General features: G+C 45.6%; 1 protein-coding gene across 2 annotated transcripts in view; it reads right to left on the reverse strand.

Annotated features, from left to right (window-relative positions):
* Window positions 1–1,019: 1,019 nt before the first annotated feature.
* The window catches only part of EIF2B3 (eukaryotic translation initiation factor 2B, subunit 3 gamma, 58kDa), a 105,565-nt gene continuing 83,196 nt past the window's right edge, over window positions 1,020–23,388 (reverse strand). Inside the window, exons 10-11 of one of the 2 annotated variants that reach the window (XM_009587345.1) lie at window positions 13,445–13,548; window positions 1,020–1,235 (exon numbers count right to left, since the gene is read on the reverse strand). In XM_009587345.1, coding sequence (XP_009585640.1) covers window positions 1,183–1,235; window positions 13,445–13,548 — 157 coding nt within the window. In that variant the 3' untranslated portion in view covers window positions 1,020–1,182. Of the gene's footprint in view, window positions 1,236–12,604; window positions 13,549–23,388 lie in introns of those variants that run through there. The other variant, XM_009587346.1, reaches the window with a different exon arrangement.

Consider the following 23,388-nt stretch of genomic DNA (forward strand, 5'->3'; position numbering starts at 1 on the left):
AGGGATTTTGTTTACGAAACTCGGGGAGTGTCTGGATTATAATCTCCTGTCAAATTAGGTAGGAAAAGGTAATTTTCCTCAGGGGACATTGGTGCCCATGAAGCGCACATTTAACATTTATCACTTCAGTTAATGAAATATCATCCCAGCCAGTTGCTGTAAGCACCTCTGGATGTCAAACTGCTGGGGCAGATAAATGTCCCATTGAATCCTACTAGATTCTAATAAACAGCTTTTAGGTAGGAACTTGTGTCCAATTCATAAACGTTAAAGAACAGCTTGTGTTTCAATCCCATCCAGGTGCTTTACAGTCCTGGCACAACCCCTGACTGCAAGGCTGTGCGTTTCACATTAGCACACTCGACTCATCTCACAGACGTAGAGTCATCCACAGATCATCTAGATGTGGGGAGGGACCTCTTGTCTGGGATTAGGAACAGCGGACCGACAAGTGAATGAACCATCAAAATAAGGCAAAGAGCACCCACTGCTCACACCCCACTTCCCCTCCACACTCCCCCATCCCTCCAGCCTTTTTGGGCAGGATTTCAAAGTAACAGACCAAACTCAGCCCTGATGGAAATGGGTGCCAAACTCCTCAACTGCATTACAGAAAAGAACAGGCACAGCTTTAACACTTCTGTTGAAGTGGGGGAGCATCATGAGAGAGAGAGACAGAGAGAGGAGGAGGAGGCTGGTAAAGCTGCCGGGCTGCAAAGAGCAGCCCACGTTACCGCTGTGTTTCACTGCCCACCTGCTGCGTTGATGAGATGCACAAGCAGCATCCCGAGCAGTTTCTCCCAGGCTGGGGGACGGTGGTGCAGGACTGCAGGGACGTGGTTTACATCGCAGGGAGGGCGGCTAAGTCATTCTTTGGAGTAGGCACAGTCTGTGTGGTCCCCGCTCTCCCTTCTGCTGGAAAAGTACAGTGCGTTCGCCGGGCGCGCAGGAACCGATACTACCCGGCACAAACCCGCGTGCATCCCAATGAGGGGGGAGGGGCTGACGGACACACCACTCTGTAAATACTTCTTTATTAAGACATAAATATAAAGCTGAACAGGAAAGGAGCAATGACAGGATAAACCGTGCCAGTACTGATCTGTATGGATGATTTTATGATGCTTGAACATCTGGTTCTGCTGCTGGCTTCCATAAAATCATCTTTAAAACCTACTCGGGTTATATCTCCATCAGCTGTTCGGTGCCCACAATGACTTCATTAACATGTTTGGCTGAAAAGAGAGAGGGAGAAAAAGAAGAGGAATTGAGTTTTGCAGCAGTGCTTCAGATCTTGCATTTTTCAAATCTGTAACTTTAAAACAAATGAGAAAAGCAGATTCTGGGGAACTTGAACACGGATTCGCTGCCTTTCTTTGGACTCCAGCGTCTCTCCAGCAGTATCCCACACACATGGCAAAAGCCTAAACAACTGACTAAACATCAGGAGGTTTCTCTAATGAGAGTTTTCACATGTATGTGTCACTACTAAACAAGAGAGGCCCGGCGGAAGTCACAGCTGCTGCTACACCTGTCAGGCCTAGGTCGAGGCAAAGAACCATCGACATCCAACATGGAGATCTGACATAAAATTAAAGATCAGTAATCCACCCCGGCCCTAAAGTGTGCTGCATGCCCTCAAACTGCATGGAGATTGGGGAGGAAAGGGATTGCTTAGCGTCGGGGGGGCCGTCAGCGAGGCAGCGCAAGATCCTCTCAGGAATCCCAACTCAACCCTTGCAGCTTAAAAAAAAGGGCTTTTTTTTTTTTAATTTAAGCCTGACTTCTCCCTCCCCAGATTCAAAAAATCTGGATGGAGCCTCTCCAAAAGTATCCATGTGAAGCAAGGTCTCTAAGAACAGTTATCACCTCTGAGGGTAATGGTGGGCAGCCCACCTTAGACTCCTGTGGAGCAAATTTGTTGGAGGGGCAATTTCTACAAGGTCACTCCTTCGCCTGTTCCCAGGAGCTCTGCACAGCCCCAGTGGACACATTAATGTGCCAGCCCCTGCCCCAGCACTGTTAATGCACTGTACTGAAAGAGCCTTCCCTTTAAAATGCAAAAGCAGCTCGTCAGGGAAGGACTGCAAATAAGGGATCTAAAGCCAAAATAATAAAAACATGCAACTGAAAGCCCAGTGCCTAAAAAACCCAAGCATGTGGCCTCAGAGCGTGACACAAAGCCAGTGTGCTCAAAGTGGGTGTCCTCAGGGTATCGAGGGGGGAAGTGGTGAATCTAAACTGCCCTCTGGGAGCTGGACACCTCTTCAGGTGGAGCTCAGGTGGTTTGACCCATGCCCCTAGGCTCTCCATCTCCCCTTCTGCACATTAGGAATAACAATCAGCTCCGGAGCCTGGGACAAAGCATCAAGGCCTGTGAGGTGCTGGGATACACTGATGGAGGCTGTGTTGTCTCCCACACCTTACACAGCAGTGGGGGTGGATAGTCAAGGATGATGGAAAAAACGAGTTGTGTTTTATTTACCCACCTAAAACTCCTCCCCTCAGGGGAATGGATTTTGCAAGACTGCTGCAAAACAACAAACATGCCACCTTTGGCTAAATGAAGAAATTCCTGGCAATGCCCAAACTGGCCAGGCCAACACGATGCTTCTCTTGGTTTAAAATTCAAGACGATACAAACCATCGCTCCAGAAAAGGTTTGATCAAAAACTGCTCTAAAAACTTCAAGGAGTTTTGGACTGTGGCAAGGTAATTTCCCACTAGAACCCTGACCCCACAATCATATGGATCCTGCCGTCTGAGCCTGGGGGACAGAGTTGGGTTAGCCACACGACCGCCTTTCAGAGACCCTTCATGAAGGCAAAAATAAGGAGATCAAGGAGCTGCTTCTCGCCTTCAGCATCAGATCGAGTCATTTAGTTCTTTGCTCAGGGTATTTAGTGACAACTGATAATTAATGCTGGAGCCTCATGCTAACATCTTGGAGCTCGAAGTTGGAACGTGGATCCCAATCTCCAGCACTTTGGGCAGGATGAGCAGAGGTGGATGCAGTGCTCAGGAAAACGAGGGACTGACTGTACAAGCGCCAGGTGCAAGTGTGATGTAGGTAGCACCACACAACCTCTCCAGCACAACTCTGCCAATAGCCCCAAGTCCAGCCTTCAGCGCCTCTCTCCTCTCGTCCTGGACCCCACACAGCTTTGCCAAGGTACCTCAAATCCAACCTGCAGCACTTCTTGCTATAACATTCCTCACCCCCAACAACTTTCCCAATATATCTCAAACAGGCCCTGTAGCAACTCCTGTGACTCCATTCCTGAACCTCCTCCAAGCAGACTACCTATCATGTTGATTTCTGTGATGTGAATAAGACCCTGGCTACCATCCAGTGAGAGTAATTACGTTATGCCTCTGCAGATTAAACGTGCCTTCATCTAGGCTTATAAAGAGGCATGTCAATTTATGGTTCTATATATAGGTTATCTGTAGCAATACTTTTTAATAAGGAACTTCTTGCTTCATTTCAGACAGCATCCTGCACGGTCCTAAACGTGCAGAGCTGGGATGGGTCCTGTCACATACTTTGTTGCAGAGGTGGTACCAACTATTTGTATTTTGCACATGCTTGTAGCCGCCTTATGATATCTTGCATTTTACACCTGATGAGTTCAAAATGCTTTTCGAGAGTGGGCAAATAGGAGCATTCCCGTTTTATAGATGGGGAAAGTGAGGCAGCAGTGAGTTTAGGGAGTTTAAGTAGCCAAAGCGGCACAGGAAATCAGAGCATGCATTCCTTCATCTCCCATCCCTCTGCCTGTTTTGTCTCCTCCTTGATCCGTGTGGCCCAGATTCCCTGAAGCAGGCACACACAGCCTGTCTGGTATGTCACTGCTACCTCAGAGACTCGCATGAAATCACCAAACTCATTTCTCCTTGTACAGGCTAAAAGAAAACACATGAATGTGCCTGCCTCAAATCCGAGAGAAAGTTTTTAAGTGATAAAGGGAATGGTTTTGCTAGAAACAAAGCCCGATTCCGCACCCCCAGGGGATGTGATAGGCAGATAAGGATTCACCCTGCTTCCCTCTTCCCTTCCCAAAGCCCTCCTTGTGGAGGGAAGGGAATTCAGACTCCACTGCGTGTGCCAGAGAGCCGAGCTGCGGATAGCGTTTCATTATCAGCCGTGGCTGCCAGTTGCCAGTGGCTCTGGCTGGTACCAGCAAGCTCAGTTCATGCAGAAACTCTGCCTGAAACTCGGGGGGAGGAGGGAGAAGTACCTCACATGCTTAGCTGTTCAGCTCCCTTCTCCTTCCCCAGCTCCCCATCAGGGATTTCTTACCAGGCTGCCTTTTATCTGACACTGGCAGGGTTACAGATGCATTCAGCCCACAGAGAAAGAAGAGGGATTAGAGAAAGGACTTTCAGAAAGCCTTAGAGTTGGACTCTGCAACCTTAAATCATGTTCAACTAGATCTTCTCAGATTGGGAGCATCTGGTGCTAAGTAGATCCAGAGCTGATCAACACATTCAACCTCCTGATTAGCACTTTGCTTCAATTTGCTGACGCAGCCCAGCCTGAAGTCAGCCTGGGTGCTTGAACCGAGTGTCCACAGAGATTTTACTGAGTGTAAATCAAAAACCTGTCACTCATTATATATGCGTTCCTGCTTTGGAAGACATTTGTTTACACATAGTGTACACTAGCCCCTTAAAAACATACGCACAAGGCAAGGAGAGCTAGAGAGCTGGGGAGCAGCGCAGCTTTTGGTGCTTGGCTAAAAACAAATTGTAATGCAAATAAACAGAGGGGCGGAAATGACTGCGCAGCCCAGCACAAACCCCACCAGCAGGCCAGGGGGCCGGGGACCCAGCGCTCCCCAGCCTTCCTGGCAGGTTCCTGCCAAGCTGCTTACAGAGAGGGGATGCCGGAGCATTCCTTTAAAAGCCATGTGAAAGCATCTCCTTGTTGTTTGCTCAATTAGCCCCAGACAGATTGCTGCTGCTGCTGCTGCTGCTGGTGGCAACGCTGGGTTGTAAAGGAGGAGGGGAAGGAGGGGAAAGGGAAGGGGGGGTGGAAGAGAGAGAAAAAAAAAAGGTTAGGGCCTAGGCCCAGGACCACCACGAAGTTCCAGCCCTCAGGGGCTCCAGAAAACGTTCAGTTTACTCACTCAATTACATACACTGTTTTATAAACCCTTTAAAATAAAATAGAAAACAGTCCCTGGCACAGAATTACTGCTCTATTATACAGCAGTGATGAAAGCCACTGCTGTGTATTTGCTCTCTTTAAAGCAAGAGATAGTTTAACTTAAAAAACTAGGAGGGGGGGGAGGGGTGGCTGCAGAAACGCATGCACGAAAACACGCTGTGGGTGGTTCCTACCACATTCACCCAGGACAGAAAGGATCAGAGAGTGGGAGAGAAGAGCAACTTGTCTCTGCAGTGATGGTTGGCCCTGGAAAAGCAGCCAGGTTGGGGGGGAGAGGAACTAAAGGGGCTTAAGGGGATGGGAAGCAGCTGAAGCTTGACTTTGGGAGGCTGGAGGGTGTTTTAAATTACATGTAGAGATAAAGAAGGGAAGCAGGTGATGGGGGCTGATTTGTTTGTGTTTACAGAGCGGTGGGGCTTTCCAGTTAAGGCCTGCTCTCTCACCAGCCACACTTTACTTACGTGATCACTGGAGATCAGGGGTGACCACGCTGTGGCCCCAGAGGCCAGAGTGTCTCACAGATTTCTCCCAAGTGCCGCATCAGCCCCGCTGCACAGCCGTCAGCCGAGCCCGCGCGTCTCCGGGAGCGATGCTCCCCATGAGCTGGGTGTCCCAGCTGCTCCCAGGGCTGGGATGTGCAACTCACCCCAGGGGCACTGGGAATGGGGCTGGTGGTAGCTCCAGGCAGATCAGCTGTGGCCCACAGCTGGGGCCTCCAGCCCAGAACGGGCGGGCAGTAGAGATCTCACTCCTGCCTCACACCCACCCTGAGCAACCACCTGTGCACAGTGAGGCTTTTCTCAGTTCAGCCAGTATTAACCCATTTGCCCTCAAACCCATCTGGGGAATAGACGTGTCTTGGGAGTGTAAAGGTAACACTGAACTCAGTGCCCGAAGAGAGATGAATTTACCGTGGCTTGGAGCAGATGGATGGGGGGAGTGAAGGAACTGGAAAGAGAGGTGTACAGGAAAGTGATCAGTCAGGGTCTTAGGAGAAAGGTTAGTCAAGGGAAAAGGAGACCAAGAGCTGGGGATGTGCCTAAGATAGCAAGCACCCTGGGGAAAGGGACACACTTGGAGTCCTAGTACTGGGGCAGAGTCCTAGGAAAGTGTTTAAGAAAGGGACTGGATTGTACCGATCGATGTGCTCCCATGGGGTATCACCACCTCATAGCAAACACGAGCAGGGATCTCAGAAACGTCAGTCTGAAAGACTCTGTCTACGCTTCCTGCTAAGGTGGCAGAGATGCCATATTTGCCTGGGCACTGCTGCCCACTGTGCTGGATACAAGCAGAGGTCCCTTTCCTTTCTCAGCATCCATTGGGGTGTTCTTCCTGGCTCTTTCATGTGGCTGAGCTCTAGCAGAGCACAAGTGGTTATTTTCTCTGCATGGAGCATGTAAAAATATTTCCACAAGGTTACGAACTGCTGCCTTATGGGTAGACTTCACAATCAACATGCTGCGAATGTGGCAGCTCGTTTAACCCGCTCACTCAGGAAGTCTGAACTTCCCTGGCCGGGAATGACAGTGTGCGCAAGTGTGACAGTCCCCAGCGGCAGAGGGGAGGACAAAGCGTCGCTGGATGGATATTCTAGGGAAGTTTTATGCCACTGCTAAGGCCAGAACTCATAAAGCATTTTTATACAACTTGGAAAAGAGGCTTATTAGGATCAGTTAGAAATGTAGTCACTGCATAGTCACTGAAACAAAAACGACAACTATTTAAGAGATGCCTGGTTTAACTGCCAACTAATATCCTTGTCAGGGACGCTCAGTAGTTAAACTACTTCAGGGAACAAATCATATGGACCTCTCGGTTTTGCTATGAATTTACACCATTCCTACATCATCTCCAGCTCATCTTGCACCCCAGTGCACGATATACATGCGTGCACTGTTTAGTCTGTGTCTGTTCTTCACGAGCTTTCATAACTCCCATCTGCACTGCAGCATGCTTTCTGATCCTGACCTTGTGTTGTGCTAAGTGTTTTCAGTTCCTGAAGACTTCACCAGGAGGTATTCAGCATCTTGCAAGAGCAGATGCTCGCCCTTTCTTGAATGCAGCGAGAGCATCAGAAAGTCCCTTCCTGTCCCTATCCTGCTAAAACTTGGCTGGGGCAAAGCATCCTCACGAGCAGTCACCCATTCATATGTGGAGGTTTCATAAACTGTACCTGCCTTCAGAGGATGACATTAGAGAAAAATGTGCTCTTTGGCCCTCATTAAAATAAAACAATCTTACTCTGTTTCATTGAGAAGTCCTAGCACTCCAAGCTTGGAACAGGACTTGGAAAATGATCGGAAACGGGAGCCAGTCCTTACTGGATATGTGCCTTTTTCTGTTCTTGTGAGAAACCACACAGTTTTGGCTATGTGATAAGCCTCTGGAAAAAAAATCTCAGTTTGCACATGTTCTCAGGAGGGCAGCTAAAAGCTCCAGAGACTCTGTCTGCAGTGAGCACTCTCGACCATGGAAGCGCAGCAGGAAGGCAGGGCTTCCCCCACGCTTGTATCCCTGCTCTGTGGACCAGTGCAGCACTCGGCACAGAACCGCTTTCCTCCTGTACCCAGAATGATCCTGCCCGGGCATGACAGCGGTACAGAAAGGGATGCAGTCTGACTCAAAGCAGTCAGGGGGTGAGTGCCAGATGGGAAATGGAGCATGGGACTGTTAGGCAAGGGGACTGGAAATAGCAGCTACGGTCAGACCAGAGGAGGAGTCAGGTGGGTGTCTGGGAATAACCAAGTAAGAGAGAAAAACAAGAATCTACATGGGACAAAGACTAGAAGGAAAAACAAAGAGAAGGCTAGGAATGGGATGAGACTGGTCCTGGGACAAACCCATAGCAGGGAGCTGTGAAGCAGGAGTCAGGATTAGGTAGGACACAGGTGATGTAGTTGGGGCCCAAAGGCTGATGCTGAGGGCAAGAGCAGTAAAGCCTACAGTAACCAGAGCCTTCTCCTCCCAGCACCAGGAATGGATCTAGGGCTGCTGACACCCATGGCCATCCGTGAAACCTCCTGGAAAAGAGTTTCTCTTGTCCTATTGCAGATCCCCCTCCCTTTAAGGAAGATGACCAACTACTATCAGTTCCCATCAGCTGAAGCAGCAGAAAGCTGTACAATGGAGTTCAAGTTTCTGACACTGCTAATGATCCATGCAAGGGATCATCCCGAATAATAAAACTCTTCTTTTTTTCTCAGTGGACTGAACCTTAGTTCCCAACATTTACAAAGAAAATGCTAAGGCTAAAATGTCAAGTCTGTAATAGCTAGGAAATGCCACATGTAACATGCAACTTCAGCGCTTAAGCTGGCCAGTCCAAATGAATGGGCACATGATCGGAATCTCCCTGTCTCTCAGGTCTCTGTAAAATAGGAGGAAAAACCAATGACATTCATACCGAGGAGGTGAAAATGAGGTTGTTAACAGTTGTGAAGCATTAAGATGACAAACGTTGCAGAAAAGCCATAGAAGGGAAGGATCTTGTCTCTTGCATAGTGTACAGTAATTAAGGTTTCAGACACAAACTGAAAAAGGACAGGAAAATGAGGAATATGGAAAACCCCCACATTCAGCAAGCACTACTCATTCTGGGTGTTGACTGTGTCAGGCCACCAAGGAAAATAAAAATATATGGTGGTATAAAAACTGCACAGCAACAAGCATAGTGAAGTCTTAGTCTACAGCCTGGTCACAGAGATAATGCTACTACTAAGTATGTACCAGGATACCAAGCTAAGATTACATCAGCATCCTGGCTGCTGGCATTTTTTTCCCTTTCTGAACATATGCTTTGCGGCAACAACACTGCTGTAATGCACTTTTTGGGTGTGCAATGACTCAAGCTGTCCCCAAATGACATTGGCTCCTTAATATCCAATGCACATAAAATATTCCTGCCTCAATGACAACAGAGATGAAGGCGAGGGATATGATGGCGAGTTTTGTGTCAATTTTGCTAGTTCTACCCTATGTGTGTGTCTTTATCATTTCTGCTCTTGGTGTTGCTTTGAAGAAAGGTTAGGCCACTTTACTGTATATGCCTCTTCCTGGCTAATCTATACCAGATGTATAATGTACTCCCTGCTGAATCTTGCCTAGAGACTCCTTTGGGAACTGAACTCACTGACTCTAGGGCTCATCTGACTCCTCAACTGGCCCATCACCAGCACTCCCTCTCTCTAGTCCTACCTTCAATGAGTGCATGCTACTTTTGAGCTCCTCTTTAAAAAGGAGTTCATCAAAAAGGCTGGAGCATGATCCTAATAACTGTCTTCGAAACAGTGATTGAATGCTCTGTGCAATTAAGTTCTTTCAGAACTGCTGCCTGCTATTTCCTATCCCTTTAATAATTACCTCCTTTTTCTTAGGTATCAACATGTTTTTCAAACTGCTACCTGTGTGAGGTAGCTTTCACAAAGCCCATCTGTTAATTCTCTGTTACCAAATTCCTTAAAGTATCAAAGAGGAAGGAAAGTGGACGCTTCCTAAGCATGGTAATAAAAGCAGTAGGAAGAGAATAGTATGGCTCTCAGGAAGCATGGCTTGCAAATCCAGAAGTTTAATAAAACTCCATACCTTGACTTTGACAGAGACACGTAAAAGCACCATCTCTGGCCAGTGCTGTGATAGGGCTGAAGTCAACGCAGGGCTGGGTCATCATTGCTGACAGTTACCTGGCCCCACTGTCTCTCTAACTTTCTTTTCAGGTTGAAAGTAATAGGCTGCATCTGATCTACCCCAGTAACCAGTGTTGGAGTGTTCCCTCTATTTAGGTATCCAGAGCTTTGCCAAGCCCATTATTAAGTGATGAGGTCTCCCACCATGTCCCCAGGGAGATTATCCCACAGCCTACCAGACCACATCGTTAGGAAAACGTTCCAGATAGCCAACCTAAATTGTGTTTAATTCAATCCCATTACTCCCAGCTGTACCATTTGGACCACCCTAAATATGCCCATATTCTTCCACAGAAGGAGAAGGATGAGAGCTGGTTCGAGTTACGTTTGCCTATCATTTGTGGTAGCTGTTCTCCTGCCATCCTCCTTGCATGGGACTGGAGTTCATTTTATGAAAGGAGGTCGGTGCACCGCTGGCTCAAAGAGCTCTTGTACCCCGAGCCACCTGGGCAGTGGGGCCAGGACCCATACGGCAGAGCAGGGAGCACACAGCCAGTTCTGCAGCAAAGTCAACTGTGGGATTTGCGTGGGGCTGTGTAGGATGATTCAGGGATATTTCTACCTTTGATGAATCCTGGCTGATGCTTTGGAATAAGGGACTGCTGTATTTTTATTTTTTTAATGTTTCTGGGAAGGTGTATGCAGCTTTGCTGAGGAGGTTTCTAGCATGTAACTCCCAGACTAGGGTCAACAGCCAGCTGCTACCGCTTACGTCTGCTGAAGTGTGATCAGCTTGCAACAAAAGGTGGCTCCAACCCAAGAGAACTAGCTTTTTTTTAACCTGGCCATGGAGGCTTGTGTTTGAAGAAGGAAAAGTTACCAAACAGAACAACACAGCCAAAGTCTTGATGAAAGGGGGAATATGGAAACAGACTTCCAGGGCCACACCAAAAGCTTGGCACAAGATACAGGAAGTCTTGGGCAGGGGAAAGGAAGTCATGGCATGCTTTCACAGTGAAAAAGAGAGGGCCCAGTTTACTACGGGACTAGCCAAGGTCAGAAGAGACATGCTGGGCTGGAAAGACTCCACAGTTCAGGAAATAAGTCATGAACTTTGCAGACAGATCCCAGACCACCGAGGAGAACCTGACCCCCAGCCCAAAGAAATTCCAGAATGGTTAGGAAACTGAGGCAGGGAAATGAACTGAGGCTTTATTATTTTTTCTTGCTCAGCATAATGGTGTATTCATAATCTACCTGAATGTGTCTTTGCTAACATCAATCATAGGTTTCTGAACAGTTTAACTACAGGGCCCACAGACTCATTAAGAAGTGGGTTTAAGCTTTGGAGAGGTGAGCAGTAGACTCTACAAGAATACGCAAATGAACCACAGGTTACAGCTGCGTTACTCTCCCTGCAAATACATCTACAGACCCTGAAAAATATTCAGACAAAGATGACAAGGACAATCAAGAAGAAAGAAATGTTTCCATACTAAAATCAACCAGACTAGGATCTGCACCCTGGGAGAGATTACTGAAGCAGATGCGAGCGAGGTCAAAGGGTGATATTTCTGTTTGATATAATCTACTAAAGAAATAAAACATATTCCTATTTCCTAAAATACTAGCTAAATCTACAACCCATCTCCTCATAATTCACGCTGCAGGTTAACAACCAAATGCGACCCGATTCAGCTCTCCTAGAGATTCATGCAGATGCATAGATGTGGCACTTAGGGACATGATTTAGTGGTGGACTTGGCAGTGTTAGGTTTATGGTTGGACTTGATCTTAAAGGTCTTTTCTAACCTAAATGATTCTATGATTCTGTGCTCAGGGGAGGACACAGACTTCAGTGATAGGGGGGCAATGAACCCTGCAACAGCCACCGATTCAGACCGACGTGATGGGCAAAGCCGTGAGTAGGCACAGGCTCTGGTATACAGGGACCAAGACTACAGTGCACAGAACACTCATTGGGTGTCTCCTACAGTATCCGAGACTTGCAACTGCAAGACCAGTACTTTGTTTTCACGAGTCTTTTTCACTTTTAGTTTCAATTTAAAGGCAAATTTGTGATATGCATAGCTGACAATAGGTTACGCTATACTACAGTGCTGGTTTTGGCTGGGATAGAGTTAATTTTCTTCACAGTAGCTAGTATGGGGCTGTGTTTCGGATTGGTGCTGAAAACAGTGTTGATAACACAGGGATGTTTTCGTTACTGCTGAGCAGTGCTTACGCAGAGTCAAGGCCTTTTCTGCTCCTCCCCCCACCCCACCAGCAAGTAGGTTGGGGGTGCACAAGAAGCTGGGCGGGGGACACAGCTGGGACACATGGCCTCAACTGACAAAAGGGATATTCCATACCATATGACGTCATGCTCAGCATATAAAGCTGGGGGAAGAAGAAGGAAGGGGGGGATGTTCGGAGTGATGGCATTTGTCTTCCCAAGTAACCGTTACACGTGATGGCGTGCTGCTTTCCTAGAGATGGCTGAACACCTGCCTGCTGATGGGAAGGAGTGAATGAATTCCTTGGTTTGCTTTGCTTGCATGTGTGGCTTTTGCTTTACCTATTAAACTGTCTTTATCTCAACCCAGGAGTTTTCTCACTTTTACTCTTCTGATTCTCTTCCCCATCCCACCAGGGGGGAGTGAGCGAGCAGCTGTGTGGTGCTTAGTTGCCAGCTGGGGTTAAACCACGACAACTACATTAAGTGCAAACACTGCTTTGTGTCAGGACATTTACAATTGGGAATCCACCCATAAAGACAAAGCGAGCAAACAAATCCTGATCTGACTAAATAACTTCACATGGAGCCTGCAAAGGAACTCACTTTTGTCCTCAGTCCACACCCTAGAGCAGGGATCTGCCAAACCCCAACTATAAATATTCATTAAAAAGCCCTCTGCTTGGGATGCAGTCACTGAGACAGCCATTTCCTGCCCATTATCTCTTAGGGCAGGAAATCAATAGTTCCACTCAGGCGATGACCACCGAGCCCTTGCACGCACACTTCCACTGGATGGCTTAACTTTGCCCCAATGAGGGTCACGTAGTTGGAACCTCTCTGAAGCCCCAAAATAGCATTTCATAGCAGTAAAGCAGATCTGAACGTAGCTGCCCTTGTATTTAGTACTGAGCACAGCAGCTCCTAGTACGATATTCTATATCTCCATCTCCGTATTCTTTTGCTTGGAGCAAGGTGAATGGGAGCACGCTGGCACTGTGGGTTGGTAGCATCTACAAAGAGAAGGATGTCTGTGTGATCAATAATTTGACTGCATTGCCCCTGACCCTGAGAAAGATTACTAGCCAAAATAACGGCTCCTTCTGCTGAGGACAACTTCAGGCTGATCTAATTGTGGTCTCTGGGAAAAGACTGTCTCAGCACCCAATCTTGTTCTTTATAACAACAACAACAGAGCTTTTCTGCCAACTTCAGCGGAGCAAGTCCCTGAACTATTCTTATGCCAAGAAGCTGTACTTTCCATGAAAAACAAATCCTAATATTATAGGACACCACACTGTAGAACTGCCACTGTTTACTGGCACTTCATGAAGAAGCAGGAGTAAAATATCGCGGAAGAAATTCTGAAAATTATTACAAATGCACTGTAAATACAGCTCGTCTACTTACCTTTGGTTTCCAGCCTCTGATCACTTCCAATCAAACAGTCTTTGATGTCTGCACCCTTCTCTATCACGGCATTATGACAAATAACACTGCCCTGAAGACAGCACCTACAACATAAACACAAAGTAAAGAAGAAAATAATTTAAAATGACAGGTACAAAACAAAGGCACCCACCGGAATATCTAATGAGCCTGTGACATGATCCTGTAAGTAGGTTCAGTTCCGCTCTTTTCTCAAAAACTCCACTATTCTTCTCCTGATCCTCACACCCAGTTGCTGGAAAAACTGAAATGCCAGCTGTCAGGATGGGTTTGCAAAAAAGGGTTTCCAGTTTTACCTCCTGTTAGAACAGCCTTCCTCTACATTTCCTTAACAGAATAAATACTGCCAGAGGATTTCATAGACAGGACACTGGCCTGGCACTTGGGACCTGGATCAAGTCTCGTATTTTCCACAGACAGCCGGGGTAACTGCGAGGGTGGCTTCTCTGCTCAGCTCCCCAGTTAAAAAGAGGAGCAGCAGCCCAGTCCTTCCCTGCGAATTTTGCTGAGAAGTTTCATACGTTCCAGCTCGCCAGGCACTAAGAAAGGGTGGCGAGAAGGGGCAGATCAATACCTCAGCTGGCTGGCTTTGTTCATGTTGCAGTACTAAACCAATGAAACCCACATTGGACCTGCTCTACCTGCCTTGGATATCTTCACCCTCATGTAGCCTTTGACACCACAAAGTCTGAAACGCTACACAGGATGGAACTTTAGCAAAAGTCACCTTCTTCTAAAATTTATTTGAATCTGTGATAACCAGCTTTCAAGTCTGCTGATCTGATTGTCCAGATAGGAAAGAAGTTCAGAGTCCAAGTGCTGGCTTCGTAAATCCTCTGCTGAGAGATTCTGAGTGAGTTACTGCATTGGTCTGAGCCCCTCCATGCAGTAAAATGGAAGCTGTGAATATTTACTAGTATCCGTGATGTGTCCTGAAATGCTGTTTACTCAGCATCATGAGGAGTGTTAAATGGTATTAAATGTAATTTCTTTCAAAGCTACAGAGAAAAAAATAGCTACGATGCAAATGATTTGTTTCCTTACTTTCACATGTGCAAAGATAGGTAGAAGTCATGGAAGGACAGAAAATTTGAAGGCACCCAGCTAAGAAGTGTCTAAAAATACTACGTCTAACACACATCAAAACCAGCTGATTGGGAGGAAGGTATAAGCAAGATATATAACCCCAGAGAGACGCAAGTAATCTGCTCCGCCAGATAAATCCTACTGTGAACCACGGCATTTCGTATCTTCTCCCCAGTATTTCTGCTAATATTAATTACAACAATTGTGGATATTCTTGCTATCCTCAGTCAAACAGCTGATCTCTCTCTGAAGTTTTTGGCTTCAGTAACTTTCTGCATGGCGAGTTCCACAGTTTAATGGCCTGCAGCCATTCCCCACCTTAGTCACAGGCGTCACCAGTATTCATTGCACTAGTGAAACACAGCTGCACCGCACCATCAGGCTGGCTCGTGGACAGAATTGTTACCCTGGAGTCTGAACTAACAGCATAGAGGGGTTTCGGTATCAGGTCAAAGCCCTGAGCCTCAATTCTATATTGAATGGAGAGCTAGCCGGCTGTGGTCCTCAGGAGAACAGAGAAGTATCAATCCTCACTCCAGACTGCTGATCCTAAAATTAATTCCTAGTATTTTACTGCTTACACATCACTATTATCTAGTATACAGAATTTGCCATTAAACATATTACAGTTCTGTTGCTTGTGTGAGTCGGAACAGAAACCATCTGCCCCACAAAACTGGCATTAATTCTGCAGGAGTAAAAGCAATAAAACCGGACCTCAGCCGCAGTGGCTAGCAGTTACGACCCCCTTGAACAGACTGTCCCCTCTGAACAATTATTCTTTTAACTCGCTTAAACTCCCCCTCCTCTGACCTATAAGGAGGCAATATGAGCAATTATGCTACAAGTAACCAGCTCAGGTTGCCTTGGCAAGATTTTTACTAACATGTTAATAAGATAAAAAGCGGCAAAGATACACAGCAGACCCCTGCCTGCCTTTGCTCTCACACTGTCACGATCCGCTTCCTTTGCAATAGCTTCATGTGCCTGCGCAGCGGCTCAGGCCATCATCTTGCGCAACAGCGGTCGCTGAGAGCGAGCATGACTCTGCTTTTGCAGCCAGACTAGGGAATGAATCGGTGGAGGGCAGACTGCCCACTACTGCCATCCTGACTTGGCTTTCAACAGGACTAGTGAAGGCGATGGGAGAGGTTGCTCATTTCCCACTGAAATGGCTCCTATCCAAAATGCATGCTCCAAAATACCTCCTCCTTCATCGCTTCGAGCCAGTCAGATGAGAGCTTTCCCCTGCAAACTTTTAGGTTCCCACCATCTATCACTTCTTCTGAGCACGAGAGCAGCCGTGAGTACGGTACACCTCTCAGCATTATCCTCACGGAGGAGGATATTCCCCAATGGAGAGGGGATTTAAGCTGTTGGTCTGGAGTTCAGGCTGGAGAATGTGTGTGTGTGTGTGTGTTCAGAGCTTACTTGCGGATAGTCTTTCAACTCCCGGAGAAAGAATAGCATTGTAACCAAGAAACTGCTGATGACATTAACATCAAAGATAAGGGGGGTTCCTGCCAAACCATTTTTTGGGAGGGACAGGCCAGAGAACCAAGATGAACTTGTCTGTGCCAGGTGCTCGCACACCAACCCTTCCCTGGTGCCAGGGTAAAACAAAACCCAAGAACTCCGCCACCCCAGGAGTTTCTTAAAACTTATAAACCCAACCAACTGCAGAAGTTTTAAAACCATACTCAACGCTCAGATTACGCCAATCACACAAACCAGCAGCAAATCCGGCTTTTATTGCTCAAGTGGAACAAAACTTCAAGAGATAAAAACACAATTTGTGGGTGTTCCCTTCACCCGCTGACAGATGTAACACAGCCATTTTGAAACCACTTGTAAATGCCTTTTTTAAAAAAAAAAAGTATGTTATAAAGCCTGCCAAGAGAAGTATTTTGTGTGTTTATTTAATTTTTACTATTTTTTTAATTTGAAGAGTAAGGAATAAACTTTTATTCTCTTACAGGGTAAATATCACATCTCAGGGCAGTCGGCTGTATTCTTCTTGGCTAAAAGCCACCACGGTTCCTGCCTTGCTTAACAATTAGGTGCTATTAGTCCTCAAAGGTGCTCCGACAGCATCCAGCTTCATCGACACTGTTGTGTGTATGCATACGCGTACATTTGATGTACTGCTTTATAATGCAAACCATATTTTTTTTCCCCCGAAAATGTAGTATATTTTTAAACTTTTCAGCACGGTGAAAACGGATATCTTCTGACCTTAAAATCCAAAGAGCATGTTCAAACCCACAAGAGGAACTAATTTGGGGCATTTGATTTATGGCTGAAATTTCAATTTGAATTTGTTTTAAGTGTAATCACAAACTGAAAGTCTGGCAGCTGGGTGTTTTTCAGAAAATAAATAAAAATATTCCGTGTGCGTCTGCATTCTAGAGAGAGCATTTTACAAGCCCAGTCCTGTAGTGGGAACAGATGTAGCTAAGACATTAATTTGTTATACAGGTACAACGTGCGAATGGAAGCATCTGAAAGAGAGTGTGCATGTACGTCTGTGTCTGTGCACGCGTGCATGCGTGTATGTTATGCGCCTGTATCTGAGAGACAGAGAGGCTGACTTTGGGGTGGGTTTTTTTGGAAAGTGAGAGAACAAGAGCAAAAGGAATAGTGGCCAAGGAGGCATGGGGGGATTACAAGGATTTAGGTCTTTAAAGTGCAGACCACCTAACAAGATCACTGTGAAATGCCACTAATTTCAGTTAAGGCCACAGACCTCCCTTCCTCTGCCCTCCCTCTCTCTCCCATTGTAAACAACTAATCCCAGCAGAAAACAACAGAGAGCAAAATGTACACACATTCTGCAACATTCCAGGTCCTTCTTTATCTTTTATTTATTTTTCTAAAAGGTCAGCGTATGTATGGAGGGAGGGGGGAGGGGAAGAAAGCCAAAAAACCTCAAGTCCATCTCTTGTGTGGGCTTGAAGGAAGCTGGGAGAAAGCAAAGTCCAAGAGCATACAATATGGAGCTTTTATAGCACAGCAATTCCTGGACTCGGCTTACTTTCCCCTCCCTCTATTTGTGGCAAAGTCACATAGCTTTAAACCAAAGGACAGGGTGGTCGATTACATCTGAAAGAAATGTAAAGAATCGAGAAAGAATTCCATCTCCTGTCGAAATTATAAATAAGGAAGTATTAGTCCCAGAGACAGACTGATTTACGCAGCCCTGGAACTGCTGACTTTCAGCCTGAGTATCAGTCTATAAATCAAACTCTTAAATCAAGTGTGTCAATCGCTGCAGCGCTGCGATACTTAGGAAAAGCAAGGTACCTACCACTGAAAGCAGGAAGATTGCCAGGGGACTGAGGTGCCGTACCCTTCTTAATTTTCTGAAGTGTAAATCTGAGATCAAACATCCTTTGGGGGAATGGGAAATCAAAATACGCAGCGCTCAGCACACCGGGAGCAGGCTGCAGGAGTCCAAGACACAACCCCCTAATTACAGGCTACCCACTGATTATTTAGGACTCTGTGATTAAAGTGATGAACGTTCCTGGGAGAAAGGGGCTTAAGTAACTGAGGTCAAGACCTCAACTGCAGCTCTTGCCCTAGTTGTGCAAGCTTAGGAAGGTATGAATGTCACAGGTTTGCCTTACAGCAAATCTCCTGAAATGCCAATGGAAGTTATCCAGGTCTGCTAGTTTAATCCAATTGTGCCAAAAACCCGACATAATCTCTGTTGGGCAGCAAAGCAAATGAGGTGTCTAAAATGCAACACTTAAAACTATACACTCACGAGGAAGAAAGAGCCTGGAGCACAAAGCTTAGGACAGCCTGTTGGTAATTCTCTGCCATGCCAAGAAGTCAGGTCTCTTGCTCCTCCAGATGAGCTACGAAATGGAGAGACTGATTCTGGAGTTAAAAGCAAAGGGTGACATGCCTCGGCAGCTACTTTGCTGACTGAGGGGTAACAGCTGTGGATTCCCCTGGGAGCAACATCCCATTCTGCCCTGACCAAGAAGATAACAGCCACAACAGGCACCTTAATAATGCTGAGAGGTGGCAAGAAGGCAGGTAGAGCTCTAAAACCTACCAGCAACCCCTCAAGGAATCCCCTGTTAGCCAGTGAGTCAGTGGCTGGGACACACGATCACAGGGACGAGGCACAAAGACCATGGGAAAACAGGGAAGAGGCAAAAACACTACTAGGAAACTTGAGAATCTGAAATGTTGCCTTCACCAACAAGCTTTACACACTAACACATTTTTACACCAACACGGTTTTACAGACTAACAAGCGAACACAGGGCACTGTGAATCTCACGTTATACGTGCAAGTAAATACCAAAGACTACAATAGATGCCAGCAATACGTGCTATAATTTATAGATACATTTCAAAGCAAGCATTCTTAAGTGAATTTGGGCTTTGATCTCCTGTTTTTCCCCTTGGGGGTAACAAAAACATTCTACCAACCCCCCTAAATTCTTTACCCATCTCTGAGGGTGTTTTTACTAAGGAACTTGTTTCATGTCTCTTTTCTAGCCAAGCTCATCACTGTGGTATGGCTCCTTTACACTTCTTCCCCACACCCTAAACATTTTGCATTACATATTGCATATACTTGCCAGCACTCGTATTTTCCAGTGAAAGTTCAACTGACCTTAAAGGATTGCCTCAAACCTACCTTAATGTGTTTTATTAAGTGAAACTTAGGCTGACGGGGGAGGTCGCCTGGAAGGTTGTGCCTCACCTCTGAAACTTCAGTTAAATCCAGCTGATCTTGGAACAAACAAATTGGTGGCCTTTTATGTAGCTGCAAGCCTGGTTTTGCACACTTCAGCAAAAGTACGCTGCAAGGAGTTTTACACCAGAAAACCCCACATGCAGTAAAACTGACCTCCCTCCTGATTCTCTGTTGCAGAGTGGGAGGGCCATGTCCTGCATGATTTTATAGACACTCAGCTGATGCCTGGGAAAAGCTATCGATGTCTATGTGAAGGTAACAAAGCAGAAAAATTTTAAGTTCACTCCCATCTCCGGATTTGCTTTACTTGCTTACTAGCTGGCACAGTCAGACTGAGCAGGGTAACTGGCACACACAGTAGAAAGACACTTTCTCTGGGGTTTTTCAAGGGCAAATCTGGGTTGAGAGCTGTAGCCCTCCGTAGGACATTATTGGTTAAATCGACTTTCATATCATATGGGCTAGGTTGACAAGGAACAGGGTTTTTTAAATGTCACCCTTACAAACTAAGCCTGGCTTCTTAGAGCTAAGCTGAACTTGTTCAACCTCATGGTTCCCTATGGAACTTACAGGCACGATTCTGGCACAATGTGATAATTTCTTCCTTTTCCATACCCAGGTTGGGGAAGATTTTCAAGAGCACCAGAGGCACTCACACCCAGATTCCCATGAAAACCCAACAACAATCAGTTGCTTGTGAAAATCTCCATACCCCTCTTCGATTAGACCCATGTGGCTAGCAGGAGGCAGAAGCTTATTTATAGCTCTGAAGTCAGACATAACCCTGGTCACCTGAAGAAGCAGATCAGCAGAATGAGAGGAGATGTTTTAAAATGCCACTTTTCAGAGCTGATCTGTGCTTTAAGTTCAACATTTGATGTACAAGATGTTTGGAAAATTGGGAAGAGCTCCCTGCACTATCAGGGAAACATCTGCATCTGAGATTAAAGAACAGGTGATTTATTTAAGACAGACTGACGTACCAGGAAGCTACCCAGAAGAAAACTTTTTTTTGAGGACCTGCTAGTAATCATGGTTCAGACATTCACAAGACAACAGGTACTATCTGAGAAATATCCTAAATACATTAGATACAGTAGAATTTTACTTCAGTTGAAAGTAACTGAAAACTAGCCCTGCAAGTAGCTCAACTGCTTCCTGCTCACTGGTTTCCTAGTTTGCCCTCTCTTCTTCAATTTATCTTCCTGAAAGCAAACTCTGCCAGCCAGAGCTTGTCTCTATTCAGTATCTTATATAGCGTGTGCATTGAATTAAACAGTAGAATGAAAATTATGGTTCCTGACCAAAAACATTTACAGTTTAAAACCAAGAGGTGTGACAGAAAGGACAGAACATAATTGCTACATAATCAAGAGAAACAACAGCCCTTTTTACAAGCAGGGACTATACCTACCTGTCTTCATACATTCATGTTTATCAATATCCACGGTATAATTTATACATATATATACTTTATCCATATATTTAAGCTGAGCATGTGCTTTTTCTGAATCAAGTTCTCAATTTTCACGTGCTTTCTGCGATATCTATTCTAAACTCATTCTTCTTTCTAGGGCTTGCATAGGGCAGGGGGACAACTGATGGTGTGAGACAAAGTGTGCAGAAGACAACAGCCACCTTAAAAAATGGTTCAAGATACACAATGTTTGGGAATCCCGCCATAAGCAAATCTTTATTTCCAGCTTTGCAAACTACGGTGCTGGAAACAACTTCATCTCCTCATTCCTTCTCATGAGGGAATGTGCTGTAAAATATATTTTACAATTTCAACAAACGTTGCCTTGGCAATAGGACCATTCCTTTGCACTGCCATTATCCAAGGGGAAAAAGACTACTTACATGCTGAACCCCTATAAGCGCTCAATTCCATCCTGGTTTTAATTAGAACTTTCTTCAATCCGCTGACTGTTTCTACATCAGGTGCTGATTTGGCACTATTGAGGAAACAACCAATAAACTTCACAATCAATCTGCAGTTAGTAGTCAATCCAGCTCGGCTTGCTTGTTGTTTTCTTCCTTTGTACATTTTCTCATAGAAAGTAGCAATAAATTGGAGACATGTGGTATACTAGAGCAGCCTTTAACCAGTCACACGTGGTCTCTCTCCAGTCCCTTCACTGAGTAACATTACAGCATCTGTGCCACCTACTTTCACACAGGTAGCCAGAACACCTTTAACAAAATCCAACACATAACTTACTCTTTTCATGTGACTGAACAAGGAAGATGCTAGTGCTATGGTGACATAACATTTTCGGTGCCAGTCCTTCCTCCACAAATCTGGGTACTTTAGTCCTTTATACAAATTTTTAATCCAGCCTATTCTTTCTTCCCAGGGATTCAGAACTCCCCAAGGTTTACCACATCTCCTTGTGGGACTTGTCTAACTTTCCCTCTGTCCTCGATATTCACATCACCTCCCTGCAGTTTTCATAACCCGCAGTCCTTGGCGTCACCTCCCTTGCATTTCAAGTTCCCTGATGCTGCAACGCTCTGCAGTTTGCTGCCATCATGTGCAGCCTGATCTGAAACATATCTGTTTGTCTTTTTAACCCCTTCCCTTTCTAAAGGTAACCTTAGCAGTGTGTCATATGGGGAATTTCACCAGTTCTCTTTGGGTAGAATGTTTTTTATGTAGTTCCAACAACACGCTAAAAGCTTTACAAACACAACAAGGAGACGAGGTTACTGTTCAATAGTTCCTGCCCCTGCACGCACACATGATTAAACTAAGTCCCATCTGCAATCCCAGTCTTACAGTTCCTGAACTGAGACTGCCCGCTGCATCAGACTACCTGGCAACTGTCTGCTGCAAACTCCTTTCTGGAAGGAACCCTCTCTTTCTCCCACTGCTATTCACAGTTTGGGATACAGCTTGAGGAGTTCAATGGTGAGGAATCTTTTGAAACATCACATCAACGTATATCCACACGATGGACACCAGGATAAAGGCACTGTTGTACAATTGAAGGGGGAACCTTGCAGAGTTACACGCAAAGAACTGTTAAATGTCAGCCATGCAAATACCAAAGGAAGGCAGTAGCTGCCCTTCAGAGCTTGTGATTCTACGTCCCACAAATTACACCTGTGCTGGCAAGCTGTGCCACACGAAGCATCTTTGACCGAAGACTGTAAAAAACTTAGGATTGGAGGTGTGTGTCTATATGTTAAAAATGGAAATAGTTAGGGAGACTAAAATGAACATTGGATCAGCTTTCCAACATGGTCAATGGACCTCAAATTTTTCATGATTTTCAAAGAAGATCGCCATCTTTTAAAGTCAACAGCTGCTGAGTTCAACTCAGCAGATGCTGCCTAAAATTCTCTGGCCTCTGCCAGGCAGATGACCAGACATTTCATTTATCTTTTCCATTGTCCAAAAATGATCATCCCCAATGAGCAGTTTTTCTGATAAAATTATGGGTGAGACAGGTTGAGCTTCCTTGGTTACTCTGTGAAGATCTGGTAAGTCCTAGCTGTGGAGGTGAAATCTTGATGCAAATCTTGAGCCATTTGCATCTTGCTGTCACCCCCTCTGATATCACAGCAGCCTATTTATGATTTCCATAAAAACATCATTTGAAGCATGCTGCTTTCCTATATTTCCTTGAGAAAAGAAAAGCAGCAAAATACTTCCTTTCAGAGACTTAAATCTGCCACAGAGCCCCTATGGTACTGACTACCAGCATGTCAACAAGACCATTTCAAAGCATGGCTTACTGTGAACTCGATATTTATCCGACCTTTTCATGCTTGCCTCCTCAACTAACCGCTAAGTAGTCCAAAGATCAGGTTTTTTTTTTCTTCCCCCTACTACAGTCCCAACTCTTGAATCTTTCCCAGGGAAACGTTCATTTTCCACGACCAAGGAAGAAGGATATACTGTACACATGACAAAATGGCCAAGCTGCTTTCAGTAAGTGTATATGCTGAGATAGCTTTACTAACAAACGAGATTTCAAAATCTTTATCTGCAGGGATGGAATAAAGGATTCAACATGCTTTTCCTGTTAATATTATTTGTAATGCTCAGAGCACTTCGGCACAAGGTCCTGTATGACCAGAGCAATTAAGACAA

Source organism: Fulmarus glacialis, unplaced genomic scaffold (assembly GCF_000690835.1).
Source record: "Fulmarus glacialis isolate BGI_N327 unplaced genomic scaffold, ASM69083v1 scaffold2101, whole genome shotgun sequence".
NCBI classification, from domain to species: Eukaryota; Metazoa; Chordata; class Aves; order Procellariiformes; family Procellariidae; genus Fulmarus; species Fulmarus glacialis.